General features: G+C 33.7%; 1 protein-coding gene across 1 annotated transcript; it reads right to left on the bottom strand.

Annotated features, from left to right (window-relative positions):
- Positions 1-7,577: 7,577 nt before the first annotated feature.
- Positions 7,578-14,174, bottom strand: LOC140877968 (glyoxysomal processing protease, glyoxysomal). The gene is made up of 15 exons (XM_073281571.1): positions 13,730-14,174; positions 13,460-13,506; positions 13,244-13,391; positions 13,066-13,113; positions 12,897-12,959; positions 12,473-12,616; positions 11,777-11,902; positions 11,538-11,638; positions 11,150-11,235; positions 10,971-11,065; positions 10,452-10,545; positions 9,843-10,346; positions 8,765-8,960; positions 8,430-8,521; positions 7,578-8,194 (listed from the first exon to the last, which is right to left on the bottom strand). Exons 1-15 carry the CDS (start codon positions 13,793-13,795, stop codon positions 7,929-7,931), a joined length of 2,076 nt encoding a protein of 691 aa, XP_073137672.1. The 5' UTR covers positions 13,796-14,174; the 3' UTR covers positions 7,578-7,928.
- Between the last annotated feature and the right edge of the window lie 9,223 nt (positions 14,175-23,397).

Raw genomic sequence — 23,397 nt, 5'->3', positions numbered from 1 at the left:
AGTTGTGAGCCCACAGCTAGCTGTATCCCTGAACCATTGAGGGTCACACAAGTAATGTATTACTAATCCCCGTTGAGATAGTTAAATTTAAAGAGTTAAATTTAGCGAAAGAGAAGTTGGACTTCTTAACTAAAGGGAGTGGAATTTCCTAAAATGACATAGGGATGGGCATTTTTGGAAATCACTGAATTCGGATTCAGAAAAATTATTTTGACTTTAAAAGGTGCAGAAATGGTTTCTGTGCACATTGGTGAAATCGGTTTATCAATCGGAGTCAAGATGAATTGTATATTAATTTCTATAATAACAGGCTTGGCTTGTTGGGTTTAAGTTATGGATAATGGGCCCTAAGGAGTTAGTGTCCTATTAGACATATAACTTAATCCAGTACAGAAATTATATATAGTAGATGGTGCAGTTTTTGAAAATCACTAATTGATTGTCTTGCAATTTTCGAAAATACTGCAACACACATCTATAGTTTTCGAAATATCCTAGAACAGTTCTAAGGAGATTTTCGAATTCTGTCTCCTTTTTGAGAGAAAATTCAGTCTGTGATTTTTGGAAAATTACATTCTGAATTGACAGATCAAATCTGTAAATCTCTTCGAAAAACATCTGATTGATTTCTAGTGCAATCAATCAGAGGGTTTTAGTTTTCTGTTCGTGGACCTAATTCAGGAGATTGATCGAGCGAGTCATCAGTTTCTGAGATTTACAACAAGAGCAGATTAATATGTTGGTGTCCATAATCAAGCCATAACTTGAAGAGGTAAAATATTAATTGTTATTATTATTTTACATGTTGATTTTAATCGTTAGGATTTGATACTCATGATATGGAATTTTTCCATATAAGAAAATAAAAAATTTTAAACTTCCGCTGCTCCGGGTATCATATCACACTGATCTAAAAATGTGTTCCAACAGCACTATCACATTTTATTAGTTACACATGCATAGCGTGTGTCACTGTAGCTAGTATAATTAAAACATGGTTATTGGTTTGTCCTATTGTATCCGACGAGAACATGTTTAAAAAAGAAGTATTAGCAAAGATTTTAACTATATATCAATCATATGGAGTTATGAGATATAATTTTAAATTTACTTAACACATCATCCATTCTATCAAACTAATTAGATAATTTAATTTTATAATAAAAAAATTAGATTTTGTTGTGAAAAAATAAAAATTTACGGTAAAAAGTAAATACTCCAAAACTCAAAATATATCAAACTCTACACTTTATAATATTTTTTTCTCAACTCAATTGTATTTTTCATCACAAATGAAGACCTATTTATAGATCCACATTTGAGATTAGTCCAAAAATAAATACATCATCATCTACATCATCACACATTAATTTTCCACATTTTACAACTCAATATTCAACATTCAACATTCAATATTCAATATTCAACATAATATCCCCCTTGTGATGATGATCGTGATATGATGACTGCCTTAATTACGTGTTTTATACTGTCTCGTTAAAAACCTTACTAGAAAAAACCCAGTGGGATAAAAACCATAGTAAGAAAAAAAGAGTGCAGCCACGTAAACTCCCCCTCATGTTAACATGAGTGATTCTTCACATATTCCGCAGATTGCGCATCCCAATATTGTATATATGCTTTCTGAATATCGTCGTGGGAAGTGCCTTTGTGAAGAGATCTGATGAGTTCTCACTTGATTGAATATAACAGATATCAATATCTTTATTCTTCTCAAGCTCTTGAGTGTAGGCAAAGAATTTTGGGGGGATATGTTTGGTTTTGTCACTTTTGATGTATCCTTCTTTCATTTGAGCAATACATGCAGCATTATCTTCATACAACGTCACAGGCTTCTTGTCTACTGATAATCCACAAGAAGTTTGGATATGTTGTGTCATTGATTTTAGCCAAACACATTCACGGCTTGCTTCATGTAGCACAATAATCTCAGCGTGATTTGATGAAGTTGTTACGAGTGTTTGTTTCTGTGAACGCCAAGAAATTGCGGTGCCTCCATGAGTAAATACATATCCGGTTTGGGAACGTGCCTTATGTGGATCAGATAAATATCCAGCATCGGCATAACCAATGATACTTTGATTGGTGTCTTTTGAGTACAAAAGTCCCAAATCTGTCGTTCCTCGTATATAACGAAATATATGTTTAATTCCGTTCCAGTGCCTCTTTGTTGGATATGAACTGAATCTTGCCAATAAATTTACAGCAAAAGATATATCTGGTCTAGTGTAATTTGCAAGATACATAAGGGCACCAATGGCACTTAGATATGGTACTTCTGGACCAAGAATAACTTCATCATCTTCACATGGACGGAATGGATCATTTTCTATGTTTAATGATCTTACAACCATTGGAGTACTTAATGGATTTGATTTATCCATATTAAAATGTTTAAGGATCTTTTCTGTATAATTTGCCTGGTGAACAAAAATTCCACATTCTTTTTGTTCTATTTGCAAACCCAGACAGTACTTGGTTTTTCCAAGATCCTTCATTTCGAATTCTTCCTTCAAGTACATCATAACCTCTTGAATTTCTTTATTTTTCCCAATGATGTTTAAATCATCAACATATACAGCAATAATTACACATCCGAATGTTGTTTTCTTGATGAAAACACAAGGGCATATTGGATCATTTACATATCTCTTTTTCATCAAGTGCTCACTTAGCCGATTATACCACATTCGGTCGGATTGCTTCAACCCATATAATGATCTTTGCAATTTTACAGAATATAATTTTCTGGTTTTTGAACTTTGTGCCTCAGGCATCTTAAATCCTTCAAGGATTTTCATGTATATATCACTATCAAGTGATCCGTATAAGTAAGCCATAACAACATCCATCAGACACATTTCCAAATTTTCAGACACTGCCAAACTAATTAAATATCGAAACGTAATTGCATCCATAACAGGAGAATACGTTTCTTCATAATCAATTTCAGGCCTTTGAGAAAAACCTTGTGCAACAAGTCTAGCTTTATATCTGACTATTTCATTTTTCTCATTTCGCTTTCGAATAAAAACCCATTTGTATCCAACAGGTTTTACACCTTCAGGTGTGAGGACTATAGGTCCAAAAATATTACGTTTATTCAGCGAATCCAATTCAACCTGGATGGCATCTTTTCATTTTGCCCAATCATGACGAGTTTTACATTCACCAAAGGTTTTTGGTTCATGATCCTCGTTTTCATTTATGATGTCACATGCCACATTATAAAAAAATATCTCATCGATATCTTCTATATCTTTTCGGTTCCATATTTTTCCAGTATTAATATAATTGATAGAGATTTCACGATTCTCGTCAGTTTGTGGTTCTGACAGAACATTTTCATCATCAGGTGTTTCTTCTGGAACACCATTTTCTATTTTATGATCATCGTGTTTCTCTATGCCTTTTCTTTTCCGAGGATTTTTATCCTTGGAACCGACTGGCCTTCCACGCTTCAAGCGTTTTATGACATCATGAGTGTCTTCAATTTGTTTCTTTGGAATTTCAATTCGAGCAGGGGCATTTACAGTATGTAAATATGATTTTGTTACCCCTTTTGTGTCTGCAAATGCATCTGGCATTTGATTTGCAATTCTTTGCAAGTGCACAATTTGTTGTACAACTTTCTCATATTGTTTGGTCCTTGGATCCAAATGTAACAATGATGGTACATACCATGTGATTTCTTTTTCGATGTGTTTCTTTTCTCCCCCTAACATTGGGAAGATTTCTTCATTAAAATGACAATCAGCAAAACGTGATGTAAACACATCGCCTGTCTGAGGCTCAAGATATCGAATGATTGATGGGCTATCATAACCGATATAAATACCGATTTTTCTTTAAGGACCCATTTTTGATCGTTGAGGTGGTGCAATAGGCACATACACCATATATCCAAAAATTCTCATATGAGAAATATTTGGTTCTTTACCAAATGCAAGCTGCAATGTGGAGAATTTATGATATGCACTTGGTCTAATGCGAATTAATACCGCAGCATGTAAAATTGCATGTCCCCATATAGAAATAGGGAGTTTTGTTTTCATAATCATTGGTCTAGCAATCAGTTGTAGACGTTTAATCAATGATTCAGCTAATCTATTCTGTGTATGAACATGAGCAACGGGATGTTCAACAGTAATTCCCATTGACATACAATAGTCATTGAAAGTTTGGGAAGTAAATTCTCCAGCATTATCAAGTCTTATTTTCTTGATTGTATAATCGAGAAATTGATTCCGCAATTTTATTATTGGAGTCATTAGTTTTGCAAATGCCACATTCCGAGTTGACAATAAGCATACATGTGACCATCTGCTGGAGGCATCGATCAATACCATAAAATATCGAAATGGTCCACATGGTGGATGAATTGGCCCACAAATATCACCCTGAATACGTTCAAGAAATATGGGTGATTCAGTTTGGATTTTAGCTGGCGATGATCTTATAATAAGCTTTCCAAGAGAACATGATTTACATTGAAACTTATTATTCTGAAAGATCTTCTGGTCTTTCAATGGATGACCGTGCGTATTTTTAATAATTCTTCGCATCATTATTGAACCAGGATGTCCCAATCGATCATGCCAATTGATTAATATTGAAGAACTATTAACCATCATATTTGATTCGATTGGCTTTATATGTGTATAATGCAATCCAATAGGGAGCATTGATAATTTTTTAACCACATATTTCTTTCCTGATTTATATGTGGTAAGACACATATATTTCTGATTTTCATCAGTTATCGTCTCAGTATCATATCCATGAGAATATATGTCATTAAAACTCAACAAATTTCTTTTAGATTGTGGTGAATATAAAACATCATTTATCAGAAATTTTGTACCATTTGGTAACAAAAATTGTGTTTTACCACAACCTTCAATCAAGTCTACAGGACCTGATATTGTATTCACCATTGTTTTTGTTGGTTTTATTTTCAAGAAATATCTTTCATCTCGCAGAATAGTGTGCGTTGTACCACTATCCGGTATGCAAATTTTCATGATATTATTTCCATGTTTGCTCATGGCATTTTCCATATCAAACTTCACAAAAATGCAATAAAGAAAAATTAAGTACAATACAAATGCAAAATATAACATGCTTTATAATACAAAAATGCATGAAAAATACAAATTTGTTACAATCTAGTTCCACCAATCTTTAATCAATGTCTTCGAAATCATTCAAAAAATCTGCAGCATTGAAACTAGCTGAACCAATTAAATGGTCACTATTTTCAACAAAATTGGTCTCTTTTCCTTTCCCCTTTGTCGATTCTTTATAGAGCTTACATAGGTGCTCAGGGGTTCGACAAATATGTGACCAATGTCCTGGAGTGCCACATCTATAACAAACACTCTCAGTTCTTTTTGAGTGATTTTCATTTTCACTCGTATTTTCATGCTGCCTTTTTTGGTGGGTGATTCGTGACGTTCTTTTGAGATGAGTTATTGAAGTAACTATCTCGATTATTTTCATATCCACGGCCGCGACCGCGATCATTTTTACGTCCACATCCACGTCCACGCCCACGTCCTCGACCTCGTCCACGACCAAAATCTGGTCTATGCCTTTGATTTTGATTTTCATTTTTCATTACGACATTTGCTTTAGGAAATGCCGTTGATCTAGTGGGTCGGGATTGATGATTTTTTATTAACAATTCGTTGTTCTTTTTCGCCACAAGAAGACATGCAATGAGTTCAGAATATCTCGTAAAACCACGCACTCTATACTGTTGCTGTAGAGTTATATTTGATGCGTGAAAAGTGAAAAATGTTTTCTCAAGCATTTCCATCTCTGTGACTTCAAGTCCACAGAATTTTAATTGCGAGACTATTCGATACATCGCAGAATTATAATCACTGACTTTTTTAAAGTCTTGGAATCTCAACGTATTCTATTCATCACGGGCGGTCGGGAGTATCACTTCCCTTATATGCTCAAATCTTTCTTTCAACCCTTTCCATAAAATCATTGGGTCTTTTTCTGTGAGATACTCACATTTCAACCCTTCATCAAGATGTCGGCGTAAGAAAATCATTGTCTTTGCTTTATCTTGTGAGGTTGATATATTTATTTCTTTGATGGTATCACTTAGACCCAATGACTCAAGATGCATCTCAACATCAAGAGTCCATGGCATATAATTTTTTCCAGTGATATCGAGTGCAACGAATTCAAGCTTTGCCAAGTTTGACATGGTGGTATTAGAAAAATAAAAATGCATTTTATTAGTTAATTTCCATTAATATGACAATACAAAATAATGGAAAAATAAAAATTACAAGTGCGTATACAAATAGATAAAAAGTATGTGGTGGAAAATCGTTGGTGAGTACAAGACTCGTGAGCATGATGATCATAATCGTTATGAAAAATAGCCTTATAAATGTCATCATCTCCATCTTCGAAAAATCGAGTAAAAATATTTTGAGAGAAAGAGTGAATTTTGGTGTGATTGAAAATAAGTTTGAGTGAACATATTTATAGGCCAAAAACTAGTCGTTTGTGACCGTTGAGGGTAAAGAAAAAATCGAGTATATGTTGAATAAAAAATCGTGATAATGATGCAATGCATATAATGATAATCATAATTAAATAATTATGTATATCATATCACATTATTATAAGGTCAGTGTCGTAGACAGCCTTTTATATAATATTGTGAAATTATACCAATATAGTTAGTATAAAGACAGGTATAGTATATCATATCACATTATTATAAGATCGGTATCATAGACAACCTTTTATATAATAACATGAAATTATACAAATATGATTATATTGTTTAAGAATCTTAGAGGCTTTTATACTTATCGTATCCCTTACCGGGAGTGTGGGATGTCGTCTTAACATCCTCCCAGGATTTATAACAAGTTTTGAAAAAAACTTATTTTTTTTTTCATAACATGATATTATATATTAATATATACACAATAAAAATATATAAATAGTAAAATAAAAATTTTTACTTGTTGAATATTTTTGACTTCTTCTTGTATTTTGGAGCGTCGGAAATTATAGAGAACCTTTGAGCGATCGTGCTGATAATGTGTTGTGAAAAAGTAAAAATTTACGGTAAAAAGTAAATACTCCAAAACTCAAAATATATCAAACTCTACACTTTATAATATTTTTCTCTCAACTCAATTGTATTTTTCATCACAAATGAAGACCTATTTATAGATCCACATTTGAGATTAGTCCAAAAATAAATACATCACCATCTACATCATCACACACTAATTTTCCATATTTTACAACTCAATATTCAACATTCAACATTTAATATTCAATATTCAACATAATAATAATAATAATAATAATAATATATTTTTCAACAGATTTTATTTTTTCCTTCGATTATTTCAGATTAAAATATTAATAACTTTAGATTATTTTTTAAAAAAATATCAGAATTTTTTCTTTTTACGAAACACATTCATCTCGTGTGTTATAATGTGCTAGACAATATAAAATAACAAATAGATAAGATTTGAAATTTATCAGACATAAATTCATCCCAACAATCAAACAAATTTGAAAATATCTTCCAAACGGAACATACGTTGACACAAAATGCATAGTTACAAGCTTACCTTTTATTGCCAAAAACAAAAAACAAAAACAAAAAAGAAAACGAAACAAAAAAAAAAAGAAAAAAAAAAAAGAAAAAAGAAGAAAACAAGCAGCAGAACACAAGTCATGCGCTGCTTAACAAGAAATGTATGATATACTGTATGAATGCATCACATGACAAGATCACCCTCGGGAGAACAGGAAATGTTGTTAATTCTTCAGCCACAGAAGTATCATGTGCTATCAGTATGCTGTATCATATTACCCGTCATCTGATCAAACAGCGTTTACCCAGACCATCACAACTTACTGCGCATGAGTTCACTGGAGTAGCTGCTGGTTGTGCCGGGCTGCGCCATATTTTTCAACAAGTTGTTACTTTCTGCCACAAATTTGGAAAACCGAGAACCCTTTATTACTTTGCCATTGTCTTCTGTGGGGATTTGAGATGGCTCAGGTAACACGGGTGCTGGCTTAGGATACAGTGGTGGCATCAATGCCCATACTGAAGAAAGGTGTTCGTTTGGCTTGTCAAGTTCTTCCAAAATCCGAAAGTCCTGCAAATCTGAATGATGGGATCATAGATTATTACATTTAACCAGAAATTTCAATCGCTTGGGAAGCCAATAATAAGAGTAAGACATTGAAATCTTTTGCATGTGCATCATTCTAGCGACACCCTTCTTATTACACATTTTCCTGGAATTTACTTGGTTGATCCATGCCCATTCCACATTTTCACTACCACTACTTTCTTGGATGCTAGATTGGGGGGGGGTACTCAAGAAAGAGGGGATAACCTTTGGAGAACTCAAAAACTGGCTCCAGAGCAGCACATGGGATGCTGAAGTTCAGATGTGGTATGACAGTCCCTCCACCGTGCTTAGCGTTGCTATTGCAACATGAACAACTAAAAGTTAGATATCAAGCTCCTGCATGGGTGCCAAACCAGAGTGTACAAACATAAAATTGTGTGTGTAAATTTATAAAGAAGGACAAGGGAGAAAGATTTGGATCAGGGTATATAAAGTTCCCACAATGATTGCAACCTAGAACGGATTTTTATATTACCAAGAAATGGTATATCAGGTGTTGCACATATTGTTTATATGTTATCCCAGAAAAATTTCATTACCTAGTGACAAGACCAATCATGCGACCATCGGAATTTACAACAGCACCGCCACTACTGCCAGGATGCACCGTAGCTGTTGTTTCAAGCATAGCTGGAAAATGCTTTTGTAAATTAGGTTCGTAGGATCCATGCTTCCAAGCCCCCTTTGCTTCAATCACTTTCGCAATCACACCAAAGCAGACAGATGGCAGGAAGTCTAAAGAACTCATAAAACGTGGACTGTGTAAATAAACTGTAATCGAAATTAAAATGATAAAAGAGAACGACATCAACATAGCTTGACATATTTATCAAGCAGTGGTTTTACAAATAACACATCCAAGAGGTACATGAAAATGGTCGTTGCTTCAAATAGACCATTCCGCCCCTTGTTTCGAAATGAAACCTTGAAGTGGTGGCTTACACAATTAGCAAACAGACAATTGAAATAAAGTAACTCATTCGTCTTTATTGAAAAGGAGAAATGGCACCACCAACAAGACATGCATTGATAATATACCTTGCTTCAGAAGAGCAACCCCAATTTATAATCATTGATAATATATCTTACTTCAGAAGAGCAACCCTAGCTTATAATCAGTTTTGTAAATGGCGGGGCAGTCAGTGAGGTCGCCTACCGCTCAGCCACCCAGGCGGTTGAATTTCTTTTTACTATTTTTTATACATAATTATATATAACCATGCAATATATGCATGAATTAAATCTGGGTGGTTGAGTTGACTATTATCATTTGAATAGAAAGTGTATAATGTAAGTAATTTGGGTGTTTCAAATTTTGTTGACTTTTGTCCGCCTCACCTAACTTGCCCACCCCGGCTCACCTTTGACCGCCTTCAAAACCACCTAAGGCGAAGGCGGTGCAGTCGATGGCCGACTCCCGCCTTGACCGTCATTTAGAACATTATTTATTATGATAACCAGCGAAAGATTTTCAAATGACACCATAAACTTTTCCTGAAACAACATATCTATACTTGTATAGACAGGGTAAAAATCCCGTCATAATTAGCATTCAGATAGCAGGAAAACATAAACCATGAAGTAATAGAACTGTCATTAAGACTAGATGGAACTTACCACATCGTGGTCCAAAAAGCCCGTGCCCAATTACATATGCCTTTGATCCAGGTGAAGGACAACTGAAGTCCATCACTATAGGACAAATTTGATCAGAAGCAAACTCAATCTGCAGCAATGCAATATCTAAAGGCCCTTTTGATATATAAACTATCCTAGCGTCAGTCCACAGCCAAGGGTCCATAAAATCTAATCGCACACGTATACCCCTTTGGCTTATGCCGTTCAAGCTGTGTCTTGATAACGTATTTTCATTGGTAAGATAATTTGTCGGCAGCAGATTCTGATTTGACTTGTAAAATGTTTCGAGCGTCCGTGATTTAGTCACATTTCTTTCACTATTTACAGAAGTCTTGCCAAACCTCCATGGCTCCAGGAGATGAGCATTTGTAAGAACTAGACCTTTCTTATTGAGCAAAATACCAGAAGCCCATGATCCATCATCAGTGGTAATCAGACAAATCGAAGACATCGCCTTCTCAACAGGCGATGAAATCTGGGAACCTGAATGGATATGATAATGCTGATTAGTTAGGAAGTAGGAACTCATCCGAGCAAGAGCAAGTTAGCAACATCCGATTGCCTTCTTCACTACAGTATCCAACTTACCATTGTTCAAGTTGATTCCATTACGTGGAAAAAGAGGCTCATCCTGCAGCAAGCCACTGCAAGAAGATGCGATTGCTTCCCATGGAATAACCAGCTGTCAATGAAAGCTACAGTTTTTGTAAAGCAGACATGAAACAATCGAAGACAAATAAGATTGCCTGGGAAACCTTGTAATATCTATGTATCAAATGAGTCACATTTGATGCTGAGAACACATTTAAAGCATTTAGGAAAATCTCTTTACAAGACATAGGAAAATGTTGCCCCTAGCATACTTTAAAAAAATAACAATAATAATTGTAAAAAAAGCGGATGCATAAATAGAGTTTAAAATCTCAAAAGGTCGATGATTTTACAGAAGACCAGCGTAAATGGAAAATGTCATAGATGATTCATCATTGTATATCCAACAAGAAATAGATTCAGTTTTTCCTGAGAATAGATTCGGTTTTTCTCAGATTTCATTCATATCACGACTAAAACCAACACCAATATAACACCAATATTTGAATGGCATACCTGAATCTCAGTACCACTGACTTTTTGTCGCAGTGGTCTAGTCAAAAGACCAACAAATTGAGCTTGTTCATCAAAAACTGGGCTACCTTCCATTCCTGAGACACATAAAGTAACAAAGCTGTCATAAAAAAGAGGACAAACAGAGCATAATAAGACCTTCTGACTGACTAGACACTCACCAGGAAGGCACCTGATATCAGCCATCAGTAAAGATCTACTGAAGGAACTGGACGGATAGGTATTGGCAACTGACCCAATCGAAATACTGAATCCCAACGCAAAAAGATTAGGAGCATTTCAAACACAAATGGCAATATTTCAAGATAATATCATCCTGCCAGACTACCAGTATGACAGTCTTTTAGTTCAAAAGAAAGCAACCATAAGTAACTTAGGAAGTTATGATTGGCTAAATTTAGATTCACAATCAATGCAGCAACAACGAACGCAGAAACCTTCATATAATGTCAACAAACACGTAGGCATTTAGTTGTTGCCTTATAGGATGCCATTACAGAAAAATAAACAAGAATAGAGGAGGAAATCAAGCAAAGCAGAAGCAATTACTTGTCAAAGAAGTGAACAGGAGACAATATGCCGAAAGGAGAACCCATCACCAGAAGAATATCTCCTCTCTTTGGGACAGATATTTGCAACTTGGGTAAATTCTGGGGAAAAAGAAGACCCATCCATCATTTTCAGTGATTCGTTATATTGTAGCAAAAAAAAAGTAAATTTAATCACAATAAATGGCAGGCATAGTTAAAGATACGTGATTCCATCAACATAGGGTACAAGATTAATACCGCCATGGACTGTTTTAAGGGAATCGCTAGCAAGGCAATCCTCGTAACTGATTGTCCCATAAAACTTGGATTGCTTGAATCGGTCCCCAGCATTAGCCACTGGCTCTGGAAGGATGAATGCTCAACCTGAAATGATCATTTGATAGTTCCTGTTACATGATACACCATGAATAGTCAAATTGTGCCATTCATTTTAGGAGTGTCCAGAATTTATCCAGATTGTAGAAGCAAAGTCATTCAAATCGTGCAAACTTACATCCCAAAAGAAATTCAATTATAAATTCAAAGCATGTCAGAACAGAGCATGGTTAAATTTTAACAAACTATTCACTCAAAAAACCTATAAATATTGGCAATATGTTGTTTACCTTTTCTCACCTCAGTTATTTCTATAACGATCCTATTTTAACCTTCATGAGAATATAATTTCCATAAGAACCTTGCCATGCATTTCTTAAAACTGTCCGTTTTGACTAAAAGAAATACAGAAATTTCACATAGTGACAGTGAACGTAACATTATGCTAAAAACAAATGTACTAGTACGCAGTCCTCATTGGCATCTATGTCCCTTCAAGGTTACAGATGTACATCAATAGCATATTAGTTTCATTTTTATGCTACTATACAAATAGGAAAACTAGTCAGCAACATTATAATAAGACAACTAAGCAGATGATGAAACGTGATTATAAACCTGTGCACGGGAATTGCCAATAATATGTTGAGGACCACGGCTATGAGATGCTAGAGACCAACCAACTTCCCAACCATTTTCCATTAAACCGCAAGAAGCTTCAATTAGTGACTGAACAGCAGTAGATGATTGAGGGATGTCGACCTTCACGAAAATGTTATCACCAACACATTATGTATAATGCTTTAACCATGATAGGGCAGGAAAATACATGTGATAATATCCCAAATACAAAAGGTTAAAAATCGTGACAAGCATAGGGTATTGTATGCAAGAAAGACCCATGCTATGTGCCTATAAGAATTCACGCTCTGGTATTTGCTACCAGTGTAAAAAGGAATGATAAAAAATGGATAGCTTCACGATTCAGAGGTCAAAGGCTCACTATGTTTCTAACTCCACCAGTGTTGAATATGATACTTACTATTCCAAGGAGTTCAGCAGGCAGCCAAGGTAGAGACTCCATGTCTGGCCGGTCATCATTATCCTAGTCATCAAAAAGTACAAGATCTTGAGATCTCCCAAGTGTCTACTCTCATTCACCAGCGTTATAGGTGTTACAAAACCAAGAACTTTCTGAGAGTCGATCATACCTCCACCAATATATCAATCTGAGCACCTGGAATCAGACGAGCTTTGTCCTACAAGAATTAATGCACAATTGTTAACAGGGGAAGAAGCTTAGAAATGCCCATGAACCACCCCAAATAAATATAGTACATCTGTACATGCAATCACTTGGGTGCATGAGAATATGTCAAAAGACCCAACCTGTGATGCGTTGTCCCTATATTGTTGCAAAAGAAATGGTTCAATCACAGATGCAGCGGTCAAAACAAATACTGTCCTAGAAGATCTTTCGTCTCCATCGGAACCCATAAAAAACATTCCAGACGCTGAGAGTGTTGTCCTGCCTGAACTACAACAGCACAATAACATAGTTTCAGTTCAATAAATACATCAAATCACAAATTCATTACAACTTACTTGTAATGGTGAAATGCCTGATTTCTCATTTTCAAACCCTTCGGGTCCTGACAATCATGAAGAACAAAACATCCATTACCAACACGACATAAACATCAGCAGTTACGAAAAAAGACTTCAAACAGGGGTGAGAATAGCATAAAGAGTTCATGAAACGAAGAATAAAAGCACAAGAATCTAGAAATCTGGATTACAATTCAAAGAAATTATCAAGAAAGAAGCTTTCTTGGGCTCTCGAGTGAGCGAAAAACAATACAATGGATGACTTACAGGGCCTTGAACGCGAACCATAACCGCGAAGTTTCGGGCAAAATCAGCAACCTCAGGAAGACCCATGAAGGCAATCTTTCAACGAAGTCACACACTGTTATCGGATAATCACTGTATTCCCCTTTATTCAATCAAGGTTTGCTAGAAAATTAAATGGTTTAGCAGAGCATGGAAGCGTGACGACACAACGGATAGGAGATCGGTTTCCGAATTACGAGGCATCTGAAGAGAATGTGAAGCCGCCTCCCGGTCCGCCGCCACTATCATTCTCTCTGTTTTCGCCTTCTGGTGTAGTCCACATGCCGTGAAATATTCTCCATGGAATTTGGTGTTCGGAACTTGGGATTTTGGAAGTTTTTTGCAATTATGATAATAATAATCTGAGAAAAAAACCCACAAAAAAAAAAGGTCTGTTGCAGCTGATGATAATTGCATTTCACACCCCTTAAACTTCGATTGCAACTTTCAAATTGCAATGTGGTCTTGTGATTGAGCTTGCGCATTAATAAAAAAAAAATTGAAATTAAAATTTATTAATTTGGATGAAAAGTAAAATTAAAGTGGGGATGATAATTTTCCCAGCGGATATTAATCAAAAAATTTTGAAATTAAAATTTATTAATTTGGATGAAAAGTAAAATTAAAGTAGGGATAACAATTTTTCCCGCAGATTTTGGTATCCGAGGGAAAAACCTGAAACGGGCGGGTTTGAGAGAGAACTTTCGGGTATGAGTTCGAAAATTTTTAAAAATCTCTGAAACATATTAGGGCGGGTATGGGTAGAGCTATCAACGGGCCAACCCATGGTGGGGCGGGCCGACCCACCAAAAACCCACCTTTTGGCGGGTCGATGGCGGGCCGACCCACCATCCTGGCGGGCTGAAAATCCTCAACCCAACCCAACCCAAGGTGGATTGCGGATTAGGCGGACCGGTCCGCGGGTTGGATCACGACAAATAAAAATAAATAAAAATATATTATAATTAATTATAAATGTTATTTCATAAATAAATATTAATAGAAACATATTAATAAAAATTTTAAATATTGATTTCATGTGTATAAATTTTATATAAAGTAATTAATACAAAAAAAATCACAACTTTTATTAAAAAAATACATATATAACAATAAAAATAAAAATAAATTATTAATTTTCCAGGCCCGCAGGCAAACCCGCGCGGGTCGCGGGCCTAGGCGGGTTGGCCCATCTAGGCCCACATTTTGTTGGGTTGAAAAAATTTCAACTCAACCCACTTAAATTGTGTGGCGGGTCGGGCCAACCCGATGGGCCTAACCCAAATTGACGGCTCTAGGTATAGAATATTATTCTCATCCCCGAACTCGCCCCGATAATAATAATAATAATAATAATAGTAATAATAATAATAATAATAATAATAATATACAAATATTTTAATTATTAATTTTATTAAACCTAAAATATTATTTAAAAAATTAAAATTAAAAGTATTATTATTATTTCGTTTATATATATTTTTATACATTAAATATAATATTCCGTTTATGATAACGTAGTTTTTTATAACATAAACATATTATTTGAATTTCATTCATGTTACGTACACATATAAAGTATTTATATTAGTCTAAATATATATATTATTTATTTTGATAAATTTAGAAACAATATATAATTTTGATAAATTTTTTATACATATTATTTTTTTTAAAATAATAATTTTTATTTATAAAAATATTTTGTATTTAAAATATTTTTATTATTTTAAAAGTTAATATTATAATAAAAAATTTGACCCAAAATATTTTAGGTATTTTATTATAAAAATAATTTTTATATTCTTATATAATAAAATTTACCAATTCATATATATATATATATATATATATATATATAGTTTCTTTCAAGTGCCCACCTATCATGCCCACTACCATGCCCGCCAATGATGTGGCACTATTCTATTGGATGTGATAAAGATGTGATAAATTGTAGGTACAATAGAATAATTCCAAATCATTGGTGGGCATGGTAGTGGGCATGATAGGTGGGCACTTGAAAGAAACTCTATATATATATATATATATACATATATATATATATACAATTTTGCTATCTTGTCCACTCACCACGCCCACCTAATGTGCCCACCATGAGGTGACACTCAACTATTGGATGTGATGAATTGTGCGTCCAATAGTTGAGTGTCACCTCATGGTGGGCACATTATGTGGGCACAGTGGGTGGGCAGGATAGCAAAATTATATAAATATATATATATATATATATATATATATATATATATATATATATTTTCGGGTATGGGTATGGATATGGGGATTTGGTCCCCACGGAGATGGGTACGGGAATCCCCGATAAAAATTAATGGGGATCGGGTTGAATTTGGGGACGAGAATGGGGAAGTCATCTCTGTCCCCCGACCCGCCTCATTGCCAACCCTAAATTAAAGTATTTCCAAACAGTGTCTCAAATCAAAATCAAAATGTTTTCAGCATGTTTAAATTCCAATAATATCGAAGTTGACTAAGGAAACATTCCCAAAACTAATTAATTCAATGTATTCGTTGTACAATGTCTATTTGAACAAGTATCTGCCTATTCGTCCCCACTCAAGAGGTATCGTGTTCAAACAGTTCTCCAAGATTTGTTTTATAATAATAATAATAATAATAATAATAATCTATTTCTATTTAATTAAACATGATCCTACAATAGTAACTGTTTTGTACGTTGGTGTGGCAAGTAATCTTTCTTTTCTTTTGGTATGGTCATTTTTCCTCTCAAAAATTGCGCCTATTTTACCTTCAAAAATTAAATTTAAAATATTGATGCTCTACAATTCTTTGGACGTTGGTCTCAAAATGAGACAACGCACCAGAAACTGCTCTTCTCCACCTCTTCAATACAACTTCATTCAGCAACTTCGGGTATCTGCACTCCTACGATTCTACTGCTTCAAACCAATTCATGGTCCATGGCTCTCTCATTCAAAGTTGCAAATTACATGGCTTCGTTACTCGGAAATCTCAGCATCAATAACAATTCCGTGTAGTTACAGACGTCATCTTTGGATTTCTAGCATATTCTATGGTGATACCTCTTATCTCGATTGTGATTATGTCCGTTTTACTCTCTTTAGTCTGTTTATTTCTTTCTATTTAATTAAACATGAGCCTACAATAGTAACTGTTCTGTACGTTGGTGTGGCAAGTAATCTTTCTTTTCTTTTGGTATGGCCATTTTTTCTCTCAAAAACTGCTCCTATTTTACCTTCAAAAATTAAATTTAAAATATTGATGCTCTACAATTCTTTGGACGTGGGTCTCAAAATGAGACAACGCACCAGAAACTGCTCTTCTCCACCTCTTCAATACAACTTCATTCAGCAACTTCGGGTATCTGCACTCCTACGATTCTACTGCTTCAAACCAATTCATGGTCCATGGCTCTCTCATTCAAAGTTGCAAATTACATGGCTTCGTTACTCGGAAATCTCAGCATCAATAACAATTCCGTGTAGTTACAGACGTCATCTTTGGATTTCTAGCATATTCTATGGTGATACCTCTTATCTCGATTGTGATTATGTCCGTTTTACTCTCTTTAGTCTGTTTATCTCTTTCTATTTAATTAAACATGAGCCTACAATAGTAACTGTTCTGTACGTTGGTGTGGCAAGTAATCTTTCTTTTCTTTTGGTATGGCCATTTTTTCTCTCAAAAACTGCTCCTATTTTACCTTCAAAAATTAAATTTAAAATATTGATGCTCTACAATTCTTTGGACGTGGGTCTCAAAATGAGACAACGCACCAGAAACTGCTCTTCTCCACCTCTTCAATACAACTTCATTCAGCAACTTCGGGTATCTGCACTCCTACGATTCTACTGCTTCAAACCAATTCATGGTCCATGGCTCTCTCATTCAAAGTTGCAAATTACATGGCTTCGTTACTCGGAAATCTCAGCATCAATAGCAATTCCGTGTAGTTACGGACGCCATCTTTGGATTTCTAGCATATCATATGGTGAGACCTCTTATCTCGATTGTGATTATGTCCGTAATTACTCTCTTTAGTCTGTTTATTTCATTGGATTTCTATATACTTCTCTTGGTTCTGTCATTATTTTCTGCAAACAACATGTTCGACAAAATAACAAAAATGTTCAAACATTCCGATATTTAGCAAACGTAGCTTTTACTTGATCTGACCTTTGTGGTAACTGCGAACTATCAGTAAATAGAGTGAGTTACGACTGCAGAGTGGCAGTTACTCCGTGGATGAAAGTGTTTCCATGGCCTTTTGTAACAAAAAATATAGTTAAAATGCATGAGTCTAATTGTTGTTATTGTTCCCGTTACTCCGTGTATGAAAGTGTTTCCATGGCCTTTTGTAAGGATGGTTGATTTAGTCTTCCGAAATCTTGGAATTTGGTCTGACAGTTACTATAATGTGCGTAACTACACGTTTATTGCTCCGGTGATTGGACTTTTAGCCTATGATTTGAATGAAAGTGCAATAAGCTATGTCGAAATCGGTCTTAGCATCATGGGAGTAAACCCCCTCATTGTTCGATTAACAAATGTCACATTTCAAGAAAACAGAAATGTGCATCCAATATATATAGGCAAACATTCACTTTGCAATTTTACAAACTGTTAGTGTGCATCCAATATATATAGGCAATCATTCATGAAGAAAAGAAAGAAATATCAAGAATCATATAATCCAATCCAGTTAAAAATACATGCTCGACAGTGTACAAAATTAAAAGCATGACTCACCAGATTATGTGACTTTAGTGTAATGGAGGCATGTAATTAGGAAATTTCCATGAGTGAGCTTCCAATGCTGCAGTAATTCGAACCTTTCAATTTGTGAAAGTGGATTATATGCCCAAAATCCATTTGCCTGAGAAATGGAAAAAAAATAATTTCACGATTCTTAAGCAAATAAGGTGAGGGTGTAAAACTGGTTGGCTGTTATTGGTCATTCTCTCACCCACGTTCATCTTCTATTTTACCGGTACTGATTTTTTTGAATGAAAAATAGTAGCAGTTGGTGTAAATCAGATGTCATACCAACGTATGAAGGGAGAAACTTAATAGAATAGAAATATATATATATATATATATATATATATATATATATATTATATACTTTGCTCTATATATATATATATAGATATATACACATACTAGTGATCGGTGCTAGGGTTGGCATACCGTACTAAAATACCGAATTATACTGATATCATATCGAAATTTTTCGATATACATTCATTTTTTCGGTATCTATATAGTATTGATATAGATTTTTTTCTACCAAATTTTAAATTTCGATATCGGTACCGGTATAAATATTTTTCATACCGATATTTTTGGTGGGGTATACCGAAAAATCACTCCTAACCGGTGCACACGTGTTGCATTCGTAAAACAGGAATAAATGTAAATAATATGCATTTAGTAATTATTATATAAGTACGAGATGAATGATTAAATAAAATTATGAAGATATATAAGATCTAAAAATTTAGAGTGTGTTTGGTTATTGAAATCAACTAAAAAAAAGAAATAATTTTTTTTAAAAAAAAAAACTATTTTTTTAAAACTTAAGTGTTTGTGCACAAAAACTGTTATTAAAAAAAAACACGTTTAAGTGAAAATAAGTGATTTCTAAAGGCCATAAATTTTGATTTTGTCTTTCTTTGTTTATGTTTCTATTTAAAAAAATCAATTTTTTAACAATTATCCAAAGGCTCAAATCGTTTTTGTTTTTTTCAATAAAACCACTTTTAAATAAATAAATTTATTTAATTCTTTTTTTAAGCCAATGACTTGTATTATATTAAAAAAAAATCTAAGAGATTTATTTATTAAAAATTATCATAAAATACTCGTATTATATAAAATTAAAAGAGAGTTTTTATATAGAATAAATTTGTTAATTGTTAAAATTAAAATAGAAAGATAAATAAAATATAAATAAATGTTAATAATATAGTCCACGCAGGGTGTGTTTAGTTGGTGTGATGGGATAACTCAGAGATTGATAAATTGATTGATAAGGAATGGATAAAATTTAATAATATATGTATTTGGTGTGAATGATTATTAACATGTTAGTGTGTATTGTGTTTGGTTTATGTGATAAATTGAAGTAATAGGTATATATTATATTGTGATACCTATATTGCCTCTATTAGCCAGATTATTAAAAGGAAATATGATATAGACCGAACCAATAATTGATGGCAATTGATTGAGGCATCGCGAAGATGGAGAGTCATTCCTTCTAATCTTCTTCCCTTTTCGCAAAATATATAGGTTTAATGCCCATATCTTGTTTCCTTTTCGCATAATCGACGTCTAAACTTCTGCAAATTCTTGTAATTAGAATGGAAAGGTTTGTAACCCAGAAAAAGTTTCATTCAATTTCCTCAATAAAAGATTCAAAACAATGTAAGGTGCTTCCTCCGATTTCTGGAATTTTCTAAAACGAGATCGTAAAAGAAAACGTCAAAAATTTATCTACCAAGCTTGGATCTTATCGTGAGCAAGGTGCTTCCAACTGACATACTTGCGTTTAGATTGATTTAGCTCGGAGAAAAAAACAGTTACGCATCATCCAGTTGTCTACAATATTGAGGCGGCCAAGGGTCTGCAATATTAAGGCGGCCAAGGGGTATTTATGGAAAGCGCGAATTAGATTGAAAGAAGGATTCTGTTAACCCTTCTTTATTTAGGTCAATCTATTGTAGACTTTATCATGTAGGTTAAATATAAAAGGCTACCGAACGGGGATTACTTATTTTATAACTCACTATTCTCCTTAATATGAGCTACCAAACACACCGGCAATAGTTTGATAAGATGAGGGACAATAACTCTATACAGTTGGTATAAAATGCTCTTTGTATTAAATATATATTATAAAAATTAATACAAAATATAAAATTAAATAAACAAAATAATAAAAATATAGACATTGATAAATATAATATAAATATAATAAATAAAATACACTGAAAAATTAATAATCCTAAGTTATTGATAAAAATAAGGTTGACAAGGATATTAGTGTAAAATCAATAATATTAAGGTATGCTTGTACGAATGATGGGATAAATAATATATAGATAAGTAATGTATTGTAATAAAAAATAAATAATAAATGATAGTGGATAAAATATTTGATTTGATTGATAGATTATATTTGATTTGATTGATTAAATTTTATATAAAAATTATAAATTACTATTTTATCCTTTTAAAAAATAAATAAAATATAAATAATATTATTTATAGGGGTAATGTAGTAATTTAAATTCAATGATTTGATTGATGTATGATAAATAATTAATGATTTGATTGATGTAAAATTATAATTAATAGATGAATAAATAATATGATGAGAAGAACGTAGGATTAGAAAGGATAAATTTGTACATGGATTATTAATAATGCTACCAAACATAACCATAGAGTAATAAATAATAGATAAATAAAAGTTATAATGTGCATCGCATCATTGGTCATATTGATGCCACATCAATAATCTAATAGTCATGAGCTTCGTCTTCCTCTTCAGATTTTCACTGCATATATAAACCAAAAAATTAAATAAAAAAATGTCACCTCAGGACATATAAACGATAATCATAATACCACGAAATTGACAAACATATTTGCAATTTCCATTTTCATCACACAGGGTGAAGCACAGACCAAAATACAAACCTCGGTTGTTTCAAAAGCTTCATATATCCTTCACCCTTGGTTTTCGGTCTTTTCATTTACAACGCGAGGCTGGGTCGCATGAAATTTTAGCCTTGAAATTATATATGTTGACCATGCCTACAGATAAAATTAAAATAAAAACGATGAAACTAAATGAAACAATATACCTCAATCAGCACACAATATTTCCAACAAATACGTGCACACAGGAAAAGGAGCCCATAAATACCAAGAGCAAGAAACCAAAATGTAGCAAGAAACCAAAATGTATGTATGCTTACCATCCTTAAACCACACACAAACAAACTAAGTATAAGAACATCCACAATGGCCACATCTTCGGTCAAGTAACCAAACAACTCATTCAATGACACAAGAGTTGCAGTATACGCGACGTTGCTCCCAAGTTTGTCAGCAAAGGAGAAAGCAATCTGCCAAGGAGCAACAAATTTATTTACATATTTTTCGTTAAAATGTTCTTGATAATGAAAAATCATATAGTGGAGAATGAATACTTGGCAATAAACTAGCTAAGTGGAACAACATGAAATCACATCCCTTAAGTAGTTTTAACAGCTGTAAAGTTGCAAGAAAGAAAAGGGTAATATGAACACTCATTGATGGATCTCGAGTACGCAACACATTAACAAATAAAGGTTGTATAATGTTTTCTTATGTGTGAACATCATTGTTTTAAATAGTTCGAGTCTCTCTATATTTACTGATATGCTAAGATCTCAATGACAAGATCATCCTTGTAAAAACATGCAACAACCAAGACAAAAAATTTAGCTATTTCACTTTTAATAAAGCAGGGAAACAGGGCACTGAAACAAAAAGTCAAAGACGAGGAATTCTGGATATGCATATTTTGGGATTCTCTTTGCTATTGCATTGAACTTTCAACGTTCTACTTAAACCAAACTACCAGAGTATGTATGGTGACGAGTCTGCTTCGAAAAATAGAAGGTATAAATAACTCTAGATATTTGTGCAGATAGTCAAAAGGTTATGAGATAAGATTTCAAACACAAAAGTTAGGTACTGAGCTGAACTTACATTTCTAGTATCCACAGCATCATTTGGACTCATGAATTTTGAAATCAGATTTATTCTGCAATTAGAGAAGAGGGGGGGGGGGGGGGGGGGGAGGGGAGGAAGAAAAACAAAATCTCTCTTAGCTATCCAGGATCCAAATATAGAACCAGTCCACACATAGAGGTGAACAAACTGCCACCACTCCACTGTTGGCTAACTAACAAGTCAGCTACAAATAGTTAAATGCAAATGAAATTGAGAAAACTTTTCATAGATGAACATATATACTATCTATACTGTCTATATTAAAGTTGAGAGGTTGGTATGACCAACCCTTTTATTTGTTTGACCTTTAGCATAGATTTAATTACTAAAAGGTCATTTTGTTTTATCCACTGACAACTAATTATTTACGAAAATGGCACTTTCAAATTTTTTTTTGTCTTTTTATGGATATTTATTTACAAACATGTCATTTTATTATTTCACCATTTATTACTTTTATTTTTATTCTCAGTTAAAAATGAACAGCATGCAACCGTACATCCGAGTACTAGTATTGATGATGCATTAGCCATGAGACAAGACACGAATTAGTAGTGAGTAGTGACACAGAAATCAACATTCAAAATACAGGACTGACAGTTAACTCCACAAGATAAAAATTGGAGAAACTAAAACCCCGAGCTTAACATACACATGAACTGGTTCAAAAAAATTGAACTCCGAAAAAACAAATACCAAAGAAACAATTAATCGTAGACAACTTGGTTGTCCTAGGGGCTAGGACATAGATCCTAATTCAAGAGATACCAGCTCCAGCTCCCAAGGATAATAATAACAATAAAAATGAAATAGGTGTAAAGAAACTATCAGACATTGCTCGA

The sequence above is a fragment of the Henckelia pumila genome, chromosome 1 (genome assembly GCF_033568475.1).
Source record: "Henckelia pumila isolate YLH828 chromosome 1, ASM3356847v2, whole genome shotgun sequence".
Classification (NCBI taxonomy): Eukaryota; Viridiplantae; Streptophyta; class Magnoliopsida; order Lamiales; family Gesneriaceae; genus Henckelia; species Henckelia pumila.
This window is presented reverse-complemented; position numbering and strand designations above follow the sequence as displayed.